This window comes from Echeneis naucrates, chromosome 11 (genome assembly GCF_900963305.1).
Source record: "Echeneis naucrates chromosome 11, fEcheNa1.1, whole genome shotgun sequence".
Lineage (NCBI taxonomy): Eukaryota > Metazoa > Chordata > Actinopteri > Carangiformes > Echeneidae > Echeneis > Echeneis naucrates.
The window spans coordinates 15,186,305-15,198,797 of NC_042521.1; the positions used below are offsets into that span (position 1 = coordinate 15,186,305).

General features: G+C 40.5%; 1 protein-coding gene across 2 annotated transcripts; it reads right to left on the reverse strand.

The window, feature by feature from the left end:
* Positions 1–3,243: 3,243 nt before the first annotated feature.
* On the reverse strand, positions 3,244–12,187 carry kpna6 (karyopherin alpha 6 (importin alpha 7)). 2 transcript variants are annotated; one of them, XM_029513605.1, is made up of 14 exons: positions 12,055–12,187; positions 9,524–9,657; positions 9,272–9,364; positions 8,998–9,097; positions 8,810–8,904; positions 8,332–8,463; positions 8,160–8,248; positions 7,957–8,056; positions 7,091–7,254; positions 6,907–6,985; positions 6,471–6,596; positions 5,863–5,990; positions 5,194–5,378; positions 3,244–4,423 (listed from the first exon to the last, which is right to left on the reverse strand). In XM_029513605.1, the coding sequence occupies exons 1-14, from the start codon at positions 12,056–12,058 to the stop codon at positions 4,236–4,238; spliced, it is 1,617 nt and encodes a 538-aa protein (XP_029369465.1). In that variant the 5' UTR covers positions 12,059–12,187; the 3' UTR covers positions 3,244–4,235. The 2 variants fall into 2 exon arrangements, with proteins under 2 accessions (XP_029369465.1, XP_029369464.1); XM_029513604.1 differs by lacking the exon at positions 12,055–12,187 and having other exon boundaries at positions 9,524–9,685.
* Between the last annotated feature and the right edge of the window lie 306 nt (positions 12,188–12,493).

The window sequence follows — 12,493 nt, forward strand, 5'->3', positions numbered from 1 at the left end:
TAGACAACAAGGTTCCTGATCATGCAGCCTGTCTAAGACAAACTTTTACTCTAAACACAATTATCCAAAAATATAGCCCAGAATATCCTGATCAAGAAAAAGATCAAGAAAAGCAGAAAAGGCTTGTATCCTCACCTCCTATTTTATTTTTTTTTTCCTGTGACATGTTCTAATGAGACTTTTTCTCCACTTCTCAGAAGTGATTAGAATTGCATCTGAATCCCTGTGAATGTATCAGAATATACATATAGTTTAACTTATAATACTTTTTAATGTAAATCACTGCACATTTTCTGAATCCCAGATTTTATCTTAGAAAAATGTCAAGTAGTTGCCTCTTTTAGTGCCACCCAGTGGAAGGAGTGTCACCTTCAGAGCAGTTTGTGGGTGGATCTTTGCTTCCAGGGTGCCTGATTTTTGGACAGTATTTATTGCAGTCTTCTGGATTATTTTGCAGATCTACCTCATTTAACACGAGAAAGAAAAAAACTGAAATAAGAGGGACTGAGCTTGTGCAGCTTCTAATGAAAAGAAGCAAGTTTTAAATGGCCTGGAGCAATCTCTCAGTCAAACTGACTGTGTCAACAAGCCAATTACATTTAACCGTTGCAAAGAAAACATCAAGAAAATAATTTAAAACCAGCCTTCAGGATGCCAAAACTTTGGTAAAGTAAGTGTCCCAATAAGGTCTGTACCTGCAATTGTCTGCTATGATAGTCGCTTTAGTTCCCACAATTTGCTTCATGTGCCATGTTTAATATTTCTGTCAGCGCAGTTTCTTTTTGAACAAAGATGGACTGGCTGCAGGCTGCGACCTCAAGAAAATGCTTGTTATATTCCATTGAACTCATCAATTCTAAGACATTTGCAGCTTGGCTACGCACAGTGAAAACCATTAGAAGACTGTAAGAGTGGGGACCATCACACCAACAGACAAAAATGTCACCTGAAAAACTAGTTTTATGCAATTAATCAAGTCTTTTCCCTCCCGAGACAATTACTCCTCCTTAATTCCTTATTTAGGTGCCCACAGTAAAGAATGCCACTTTTCCAAAGAGACAATGGCTAATAATGTAAATTTAAAGATAAGGAAACTAGAGCAGCAATGTTTTGCACAAAATGTGTGCACATTCAAGTAAATAAAAGATATAAAGGAAAAAAATCTATAAGTCAAAGACAGATACATAAGAACCTCCAGTCTTTGTTGGTCAGGTTGGCACTTTTGTGAATAGGAGTGCATTTTCATTTTTTAGAAATATAATACATATAATATTTTCCTGGTTAATGCACTGATTTTTTTTCTTTAAACATTGCAATTCTGGCATTATTTGAAGGCCAAGCACAGAATTGGCCTTGAAATCGAAGACTTCAGTTATAAATGCTGCTCAACACATCTGTCGTTTAGAGATAAGTTCTTGATGCTCAATTATACATGATTTGACCTCTTATGTCTACTGGGAGCTCACATGTTCTGTGGATAACATATCATTTCATTAATGAAAACAGCTTCTAACTTGTTGGTCTTTGTGTGCAATAATGGCACCTATTATATTGTGTACTGATACAGGAACTTGAAGGTTCATCTTAAATTACAATTCATGAATAGCCCTAATGTATCCAAATAGATAAAAGGTAGGTTCTCAACTGTACACAACACTCAAATTACTGTAACATTGATATTTTGGAACCACAACACCATGATTAAACATTAGGGCTTGCTTCTGTGATCTACAGAACATGGGCTCCCAGACTCTGATGGGTTACATAGTCAAAGAGTCAATCAACCTCTTCCTCACACAGTGCCTGTCAGTCAAACATCACACGACCACAGTGTTGCTCCATCCACAAAGCCTGAACTCTGATCCAAGACCAGCTTCTGTCAGAGACAGCAGTGGTCAGAGGGCAGTTTACAGGACTAATTTAAACCACCATAAGTCACGTGGCTAGAAGCAGCAAAAAAAAAAAAGTTTCCATAAGACGTGCACCCACTGAATTGACAAAATATTTTTTGTCCCATTAAAACTGAAAACTATTTAAATTCAAAAGAAAACTTACTGTTTTGTGAAAAAAAAAAAGATAATACAATTAGTCCCCTGAAACAAACAAAGAAGGCATCTTTCTTACTTCAAAATAAAATGACTGGAAACTATTTTACTAGCTACTAGCCACTCATCTGTGTGAGGTGTGTGTACAGTGTCTGCTGGTGTTGTATGCAAGTGTACATGAAGTGTGCACAAATATATATATATGTATATATATATGTATATAATGCTAATACATCAGAATCCAAATATATTTATACTTGAATTTTCTGTTGCAGTTAGGCTTGTCACTTTTCTGAGATATATCCCTAGCCAAACTTGAGTTGTCGTTACACCCACGTAGGGCTGAAGAAGCGGCACAGACTTTTGTAGCCAGGCAGAGGACAGGCTATTTACATCAATACCTGTACATATCACAATGGACCCATGCAAAAAAATCATTATCAGATGTCATTCCCAGTCCTCATAAATATAGTGATATAGAATATGGTTATATATCAACTCTACCACTATACAAAACACCACCACCATCACTACACTATCACTGTTAACACCACCAAACCAATTAGTTATGGCCTAGTTCTTGCTTTTCAGCTCCAAATGCTGCTAACAAGATACGCTGAGCAGCATACAGCAACATCTCATTGTCTGTTCACACTGCTCTCTATCTTTCTGTGCCAACTGCTTGTGTTTGGCCAGGGATACTCAGTGACTATAGGCAGGGTACTATAACACCATGCAAAAACCCTACCACATACCACTGGGGAGGGGGAAAAGGGGAGGAGCACAAGGCCTGGCAAACAAGCAGCAACCCATTTACACTGGGCTTCAGTGGAACCAGAAAATCAAGATGAACTAAAAACATTTTGTTGTATGACATTTTCATGATGCACCTGTCACTTTTAACATCTGCAACATGGTTTGCTGCTGCTGTCAGCTCTCCCCCCGACACCCCAGCTATGCCTGTTTAATAGTTAATTCACTTCATAATTCAAATTTATCGTTATTAATAACACAGCACACGACGAACATTTGATCTCTAACTATACCACCCTCAAAAGCAGGATTTTTTTTTTGATTTTTTTTTTATTTTTAGATGTTTTAGAATCTAAAAAAAAACCCATTTCCAGTACTTCATTCAGAGCCCTTCCTAAGGTTAGATAAGTTTACAACTTACTCCCACCGCAACCCTTCCCCCCAGTGTCTGTGCCACAAAACATGTTGGCAGGAGGGAACAATGTTCCCCCCCCGCGAAAAAAAACAAAACACGCACACACAAAAAAACAAACAAACAAACAAACAAAAAAAAAACAACTTAGTTTGGGCAGAAGGCAGCCCTTGAGTTTGGGTGGGTATTTGTCTCTGAACCTCCCCCCGATAAAGATGGGATTGTTTTTCCCATGATCAGACATGCAGAGACCAGCCCTAAGCCTAATGGTCAGACAGCATCTCGGGAGTAAGCCATGTGCTTTCCATTAAAGAAAAGAATAAGGGGGAAAATGACCAGCACTACTTGGGAGAAGATAAATAAAGGCTGTGGGGGAAATAACTAATCATAATGAAGAAAGGACAATATTACATGTATTTTTTGAATTGCACTAAGTCAGAATGACATCAATAGCTGGGCATATTTAACCTCATGCACCCCCAGTCTGTGGACTTTTCATGAGAATACACGGGTAAGTCCTGATAATAGGAATGTCCCAAAAAGAAAAATAAAATTAAAAAATTTAAGTGTATATAAAGATATCAACCAAGAAGCCATCAATGCTGCCAATGAGGGAATCTACGAGCGATCAAATGGCAGGAAGATGTTTGTGTGCGTTTTAAGCCAGGTCAGACTCACCCTTGCTATGAGAGGATCACTTCCTCCAAGTGTAATGGAGGTTTTGTAACTTTAGTTTGTATTCCTTTGTTGTTTAGGAAACACGTGAGTCTACCCTGAAAGATGTCAGTCCACTGCTTGAGGAGTATGAAGTCAAAGAGAGGAGGAGTATGGGGGGGAGAGGGTAGGAAGGTTTTAGAATTCGTCCAAAGGGTGTAGTTGTGTGTCTGTGATGATGGCAGAGGTGGGGGCTGGAATGGGCTAGGGTGGGCTTGGAGGTAACTCCACATATCTAAGGGCCCTCCATGAGAGAGAGAGAGAGGTATGGCAGGGGTAGATGGTGTAATCTAGAGGGGAGGGGTGCTGCTTTATAGCTGGAAGCCCTCCATGGGGGCCTCCTGCTGGGGGAAAAGGAACTGCTGGTTGGCTGGGTCCACCTGAGGGGCTAGACTGGTGTCTTCGTCCTCCACTCCAAAGTAGTGCTCAATTAGGTCAAAAGCCTTCTGGTAAATCTCCTGGTTGTCGTGACTCTGAAGGAACTCGATCTTGTCCAGACCTGGGAAATGGTAGAATGTTAAAAAAAAAAAAAAAAATGTTTGAAAAGATAACAGCAAAAAATTTGGTGCTGATTCTAAAGACAAAATCTGTGCAGGTCTGGGTAAGCAATGCAAAAAGGAATAAAAGGTGTTCAGTCAACCTGAAGTGTAAAAATGTCATTACTTTGATGCTCATGCTGAAGCTCAACTTACACCTGGCCCTGTTAATATTGTCAGAAACACTGTTTATGAGAATGTATTACACATTGATTTTGTCAAAACAGACATACGTGACAAATTTTTAATTAAAAGGACCTTCTCATGAGAACTATGACAAAATGTTTTAATTTTTCATCAATAAAGCAAAAGCTAATAAGGTGAATGATGGATGAATAAATAACTGCTTAATGTTTCACTTTAATCTTTATCACTACAACAGTACTGACTAACATGATATTAGCCATTGCTGTGAATGCTAATTTACATTAGTCATTTTCCATTGATATTGTTTTCTGCCCGCATTAAGCCATCAAAATGGTCATTGCTGAAATAACACTAAGATTGTCTCCTCAAGCTAAACCCAGATAGTCAACAGCACTTTAAAAGAATCCAGTTAGTGCTAATGCTAATGTTTACAGGGTGAGAAGGAGCAGCCAGATTTGGGGAATGACAACTGGATTCACTTTGGAGAGTGAGTGTGTTGTGTCACTGCATAGTATTGTTTCATATAGCTTTGTATCTTTATACAGTATATCAAATAATATGACAAGATTTGTTTCCTGTACAGTACCATAGGCTTCCTCAATGAGGCTGCAGTATGGGTTGACTCCAGAGCCATTGTTCTCCTGCTTGGCCTCCTGCTCACCAAGCCTAAGGATGTTCTCCAGTCCATTCAGGGCAACCTGAACGATCTTTGAGTCCATCACCGTAAGCAAATCACAGAGTGGCTTAATGCAGCCCAGGTTCACCAGATATCTATATGGAAACAATCACATGATCAACACAGGCATCTGAAAACTAAGGGCGTAACAACACATTATCAGAAGCTTAATTTCAAGGTCATGACTCGGTGAACCATTTCATGGGTTGATCACGATTCAGAGGATTTCATAAGTGCCAGTTTGGTAATTATTTCTCAAATGTATCTAATCTATTTGATCTATTTAATTTAATATATGCTAATATTTATTACACTTACCGCCTTTGTTTTCACGGTTATGACAACTGCTTATGCACAACTATAGCTTACTCTAATCACCTAATTTCTCCATCTGCATCTTATTTCAAATACAATTTCAGGTCATCATTCATATTTTTTACCTGTTTTCAACCAACCAGCACATTTTTCCAGATCATTTCAGCATATGAAACTACTGCCACAATTGACTTTGTTTTTGTGTGAAGAAATAAAAACTAGAGGGCAACTAGAAGGTGGTAGTTTATTTACACCAAGTCTGACCTGATCTGCTCTGGTGTTCCTCCAGAGGTGGCATTAGTGATGGCCCAGGCCGCCTCTTTCCTGGTCCTGAACTCAGCCTTTTGTAGAATGTCAATCAGCACTGGGAAGATGTTGGCATCAATTACTGTCTGTGGGGAAGAAGAAGAAGATATGAAGCAGATCATAAAATTTTTCTTTATTGTGATGGAGCTTCACAGAGACCCGTTGAGCCCATGATAGATGGCCTTACCAGTCTTTATGTACTGTGCCTCACTGTCTCCCTATGCACTATATCTCAAACACCAACATGAAATAAAACTTGATCTATGTGGTCTTTTCAGATAAGTGTTCAGAATATAGCAAAAATAAACTGACTGGACAGGAACCGTGTTGTTTAATTCAGTCTAGTTTTTGTATTATCAAACATAAATTAACCATACAGAAAAAACTACAGCCTACACACAATAAAGTCTAAGCAGAAAGGTGCACTATTCTCCGATTAAGACAAAATAACAAAGCTGGCAAAGTGTGAATAAGATAAACAAGCCAGGCAAATTTACTCACTTCTCATAAGTAAATTTGTTATTCTGCAAGCTGTGCCCATGTAAGGGCCAAGCTATGTGTGTCACCTGTATCTGTGCTCTGTTTCCTGCTGTGATATTTGAGATGGTCCAACAGGCCTCTTTACGAATTGACTCCTTAGCGCTGCTGAGAAGGTGCAGCAGACAGGGCAGGGCTGAACAGTTCAACACCACCTATACACAGCAACAGAGTAAAAACATCATGGTTCATTAATCTAGGAGGGTTTAAGTCATATGCATCATTCTCCCTTTAAGACCTGATGAGAAGTACGTTTTTTAAGACATGCAACTGAAATTGATTTGGACTGCAGTCCAAATTCCATATTGATAATGAAATGGAACTTTTGCCTTTTTTTGTGTTACGGTTCAGAAAATCCTGAAAGAGAAAGCCCTTAGGTTCCAGGGGCAAACAATGTAGTACATTGTGGGCTGACAGCTATGAAAAAAACCTTAACTTAAAAAAAAAAATGTAATATTTAGTTACCTGTGTTTGGATATCATCTCCTGTGACAATATTCCCTACAGCTCTCAAGGCAGGGGAGGCCACCTTATAGTCAGTGTGCCTGCAGAAAACAAAGGTTAATAGAGAGCAAATGCTAAGACTTTACCAACCACATCACTGTGACAAAGATAGCATAGCATAGCAAAGAGAGCATAGCTGGACTTACATTAGGAGTTCTACAAGGCGCCTGCATACGCCAGAGTCAATGACAGCCTGGATCTTGTCATTGGGGCCATCCGAGAGGTAGGACAGGGCCCAGCAAGCATCTGCCAGCAAGTCTGGGTCACTGCTAAATAAAAGTCTGGACAGCACTGGCAGGCAGGGTGACACCTAGACAGCACAGACATACTGCTTGTTTATTTTCTGAAACTTGAACTCAACAACTCCTTCGAATCACATAGGCTTGTCAGCAGGGTGAAGCAAAGTTGGGCGTCTAATTTCCTGAAGGCAACCAAAATATTAAATGAGAAGAGGAGATTCAATATTATAAAGATCCTCAGTGTCAGCACACTGATCCAGTCTTCTCAAACACAGAGCCATTATTATTTCACAATTTTATATGAAGAGATTCAGCTCAAGGGTAAAGCACTTCTCTACACTGACAACATACCTGTTTTAGAGGCGTTGCTGTGTACAAAAGTGAAGGGGTAGTCAAAAAGACAGAAAAGGGAGTTGGACAGATCTTTAAGAGAGAACATTCACATTGCAGTTGGGACCTGGGATAAAGAAGCATTTATTGTTGCTCTGAATGAATGATTACAGTTTTATTAACCTGGGTGTCTGTGTGGCATCTGTAAATATAGATAAACAGCAGTGACTTCCAGCTCTGTCTACAAGGAATTCTGTTGCGCTAAACCTCAGGGACTACTTTAACAAAGTCTGTGTGTATTTGACTCAATCAAAAGAAATACTATTCAGATCAGACATTTCCTGCACTGTCTGTAACAACTCAGCTGAGTCAATAACAAATACATGAATTGCAATCATCATGACAAATATTTACTGTGTTGGGATCATGAGGAAAATTGGTACCTTTTCAAAAGCAGGTGGAGGGTTTTTTCCTCTACAGAGATTAGACAAAGCCCAAACTGCATTCCTGGTCATGGTGAGTCGAGTGGATTTGGTCAGAAGCCTAAAATTAAAAACAGCAAAAATGAGTATTGGTAGAAAAAGCTGAAGGTGATGACGACAACAACAACAATCAGTCTAAAAAGGTAAAAAAGACAAACACTCACATTAATAGTGGTGGCAGGATGTTGCAGTTCAACACATAGTCCCTGCAAACCGCACTATCCCCTGCAATATTACCCAAGGCCCACACAGCCTGCAGGGAAAGGGCTAATGTATTACTAAACACACAAGAGCCGATATAGCGCAGAATATTATGCAAATTACACTGTGCATTACCTGTTCTTGGACATCCTCAAAGTCAGAGTTCAGTAATTCTATGAAGATTGGCACTGCCCCAGCCTCAATCACTGTCTTTGTTTGTATTGATGTGCCTGACGCTATGTTGGTCAGGGCCCAAGCAGCTTCAAACTGCAATGGCACAGAAGGCCATTGTGAGGAAAAGCATTTCAAGCATTTTTAAACACACAGTTTTAGCATACTGTACATCAAATAAAAAGGAATGGAAGAACACTCATTGTAGTATGGGGCCATCCAAGCAAATAATCATTCACATTTCAATTTACATCATTAGGCCATCCAGCCACTGGAGAGAAGAGTTTGCACCTGTATGCCGTGTCGAACATAATGATGGTGTTTGGGAAGGGCACCACCTTCCTGTTTTCTTTCTCATTTAACTTAAGATATGAAGACACAGAAGATGTGTGTGGGACGTGATCATGGGGTATATCTTCAGTGCATACTTTTAAAAACTGACCTGTAATGTGCAGTTTACACTCTTCTTCAGGAACTCCACAAACCTCTCCACAACTCTAGGTGTGTTTATAACTTCATCAATTGGGGGGTTGGGCTCTGAAATAAACAAAAAAAGTGAAATATGAGTACTGTAATGTTACCTGTTACATTACCGCAGTGATAGAGTTACTCTAAATGTGCAGTTTATACCTTTGGAAAGCAGTTTTCGAAACTTTTGTGTTGTAGTGAGCTGAAGCTCTGCATCCTCTGAGAAAAGCATCTCAACCATATCTCTGGTGATGACTCCTTCCTACAAAAACACAGACACACTAAACACTTGAACCACTCAGCAAAAACTTCACCGTTCTATAAACACTAGAAATCAATAAATAACAAAAATGAAAAGTGCTGTCAAATAAAGCAGAGGGCTTTGCTTGGTTGAGGCTGTGGCGCTAAGAGTAGTTTTAGGACAGTTGACACTCACTGTTACTGGAGAGCTGAGGTAGGAGTCCACCAGTGGGCTCTCAAACATTGCTTCCTCTTCATTGAGAATGTCCACATTCCTCCTCTTGAAAAGCTGTGATTACATAACATTTGTCAGAGCTCAAACAAACAGACAGTGAAAACAAGACTAAGATTACATCAATAAGCAGAAGACTAAGCTACACTACTGATGTAATCTTAAACTGGGAGATAAAGGACCTGACGGTTGAGATGGACAAGTTTGGTGGAATACCTGCTGCTCTCTCTTCTGTTTCCTGAGTTGGATACCCTCCTCCTCTCTCCTGCGCCTCATCTCTTCTGGGTTCAGTGCTTTGTTCTTGTAGCGGTTCATCCTGTAGTTATCCTTGGCCGGACTGGCTGACGGCTCTGATGGGCCACAGATGTGGGTAAACATTATGATTAACACATAAGGAGGAAACAAGGTTGTGCGGAAGGTTTGGTTGAAGTTGACGAGAACATCATGTGTTGGAAAGTACATGTAACCATCCAAGAGACAAAGTTTATATTTCTCCTGACATCACTAATAATAGACCATGATGAAACATGTGCACATGTCTATATATAAAAAGGTCTTGTATAACAGGCTCATAGAAACTAGACAACACAGCCTAAAAATACACACAGAGATACACACACACAAATACAAACAGCTAAGCTATTCATTAACCAGTCAGCTGGTGGGCAGAACAAATGTATTTATTCAGTAGAGTTAAATCGCAGAGTTAGCATAAACTGATGCCCACACAGGGACAAACTGCCCATTCTCAGCATTTGTGCATTCATGCCACTAGAGCAGGGCACTGGCAGATCCCTGAGTCAAGTGGGGGCGACAGGGGAGTGAAAGAGGTGGAAACAACATTTAAAAACCTGCAACTAGAACACAATGGTGCCAGCCTTGTGTGCCAAGAGGCCTCGTATCATAATAGCAGGGTTCCTGAGGTTAAATATTAGAACAAGTGGCGCAAATTGAGGTCATGTTATGGCTCGAGAGCATTAGTACAAGCAGCCTCATAAAAGATCATGCATGTGTGTAATGTGTCCAGATGGTAAAGCCACAGGGCATAGATGGTGCTCGAGCACAGGTAGCATCTGGATGCTCTTGCTTCTGTACTGAGTTGGCAGAATTAGATTTTCTGCATATGAACTGCGCTGACTTTTGCCGTTTGGCCTGGATTGCACAGAAATAGCCCTGCTGAGAGCACATGTCTACAGTGGCATTTCAGAGGAGATTCAACCTATAGAGTCCAGAATGGTAGGAGGCGTTTAAGGGCACACAGACTCAAAATAATCCTACGTGCAACTATTTAGGCATGCTGAAGTTTTCTTTTCAGCCAATTGCAATGGCTGTTGAATAAAAACTGCCCACTTTGGTATGATAGCAGAAATCTCAATTGCAGTGCTAGTGCTGATAAATCTGAAACTACAGATGGGGGTTACTTAGACTAAGCTCTAGTCGGTGTGATTGTGGTCAACCAGGCTGAAGTCAGATCAAGCTAGCAAGTGGCTCTGGTGGCACTGATCAGGGAGACTTTCCCAACAATAAAAAGGAATGAAGCCTTAGGGAATAAGGATCGGGGTTCCTGTTACAATTATAACACATAACAAGAGGTCTGTGCTCCAATTTGACTCGTGCACGCAACGCTGCGATCTGATATTGGCTGTAGCGTCTTGATCCGTTTGCTTTCCGAAATCACATCTTACGTGTATTTTCGTAGATGCAACTGGTTAGTAATCTTCCTGTTCAAAAACCAATGTCGAGAGTATAATAACAAGCTTAACTGTGTGGGGGAACAGTCTGGAAACCACCGGCTCTCGCGGTGTCACACGAACACGCCCGTTGTCCGTTCTAGCAGCAGTTAGCAAGCTGTCAAAATTGTTTCAACATTTTCTTCCGCGAAGAATTTGCACGATCAACGACTTCTACTCGGCTGCCAAACTACTCGAAATTATAATGTTTTTAATGATATTAATATATATATACACACAGAGAGAACAAGGCCAAATGACAGAGCTAACTTGCCCCAGCTGACGTTAGCGCTAGCCGTCGGCCGCACACAAATATTTTCCTAATGCTTGTAAATGTTTACACACGTCATGGTAAAAAAAAAAAAAAAAAAAATCATGACTTTAGCCTTTTAGTCGGTCACTCGGTTTTTGAGCGTACTTCGCCGACATAAAGCTTAAAAATGTCAGACATCTCTGAACGACACTAACGTGGCATTTTCACCTCAACAACTTGCTAGTGTTACCGATGTCGGCATCAGCGCTGGAAAGAAAACCCGGACTCAGAGTGACCGATGAATTTGCGTTAGCCGATAGATAAGTCCAATTATTGACATAGTTCGTAACAGTTATAAATCCAGGACATGCCGGGCCTTCCCTCCGCTTTACGTAAGAGTAGATGCTATCACGCCAGGCTAGCGTCGTTAGCCATTAGCCAAGTTACTCTAAGTTGGTTAACAAATGTGGCTGTTCCGTTTTTTTGCGGTATAAATAAAGGTAGAACAGATTACAACAGGTTCCAAAATGTCCTAAGACGTCAGTGATGGGTGACAGTTTCAGATGAATTACCTAAACAGGCGTAAAACAGCAACTCATGTCGCGCTACTATGGTGTTAAGGTTAGCCCCGAGCTAACGAGTTAGCGGACTAGCCAAACAACAGTGCGAAGATAATGATTTCACAATCGTTATTCTCGACGACACAGCTCGATCTTTTAACTCCCCAGTGTGTATGTGTACCGTGGAGTGGCCGCTTATCTTACCCATTGTTTCCTATTTGGTGTGAGTGTGTCAAGTTGCGATGGTATAAATCAATTTTTAAATCCTTTTCCTCTTCTAGCTTTCCACAATCTGCTCCTGTAAGCAATATGTCTGCCGGAGCCGGAAACGGCACACTATAATGCGGACTTCCTGCCAGCAGAGGACGCAGCAGCCTCACGAAACGCTCCGGTCGCATCTCCACCTTATATGGGGTGCAATGCAAGGCACATACCACACCTACTGTATATATTAGGACCATATTTATTCCATTCCCAGGAGGATAAAAATTGCAAAGCAGATTCGTCACACTAAATCAATTACCTACGACACCAGTTATTGAAGGAGTGCATATCATTGTGTATTTCAATGTTCTTCCAAAGTCACTGCAGCTCACCCCCTCTCTCTGTTCTGCATAACCTGGGGCTTGGTTCAGCAACCTCT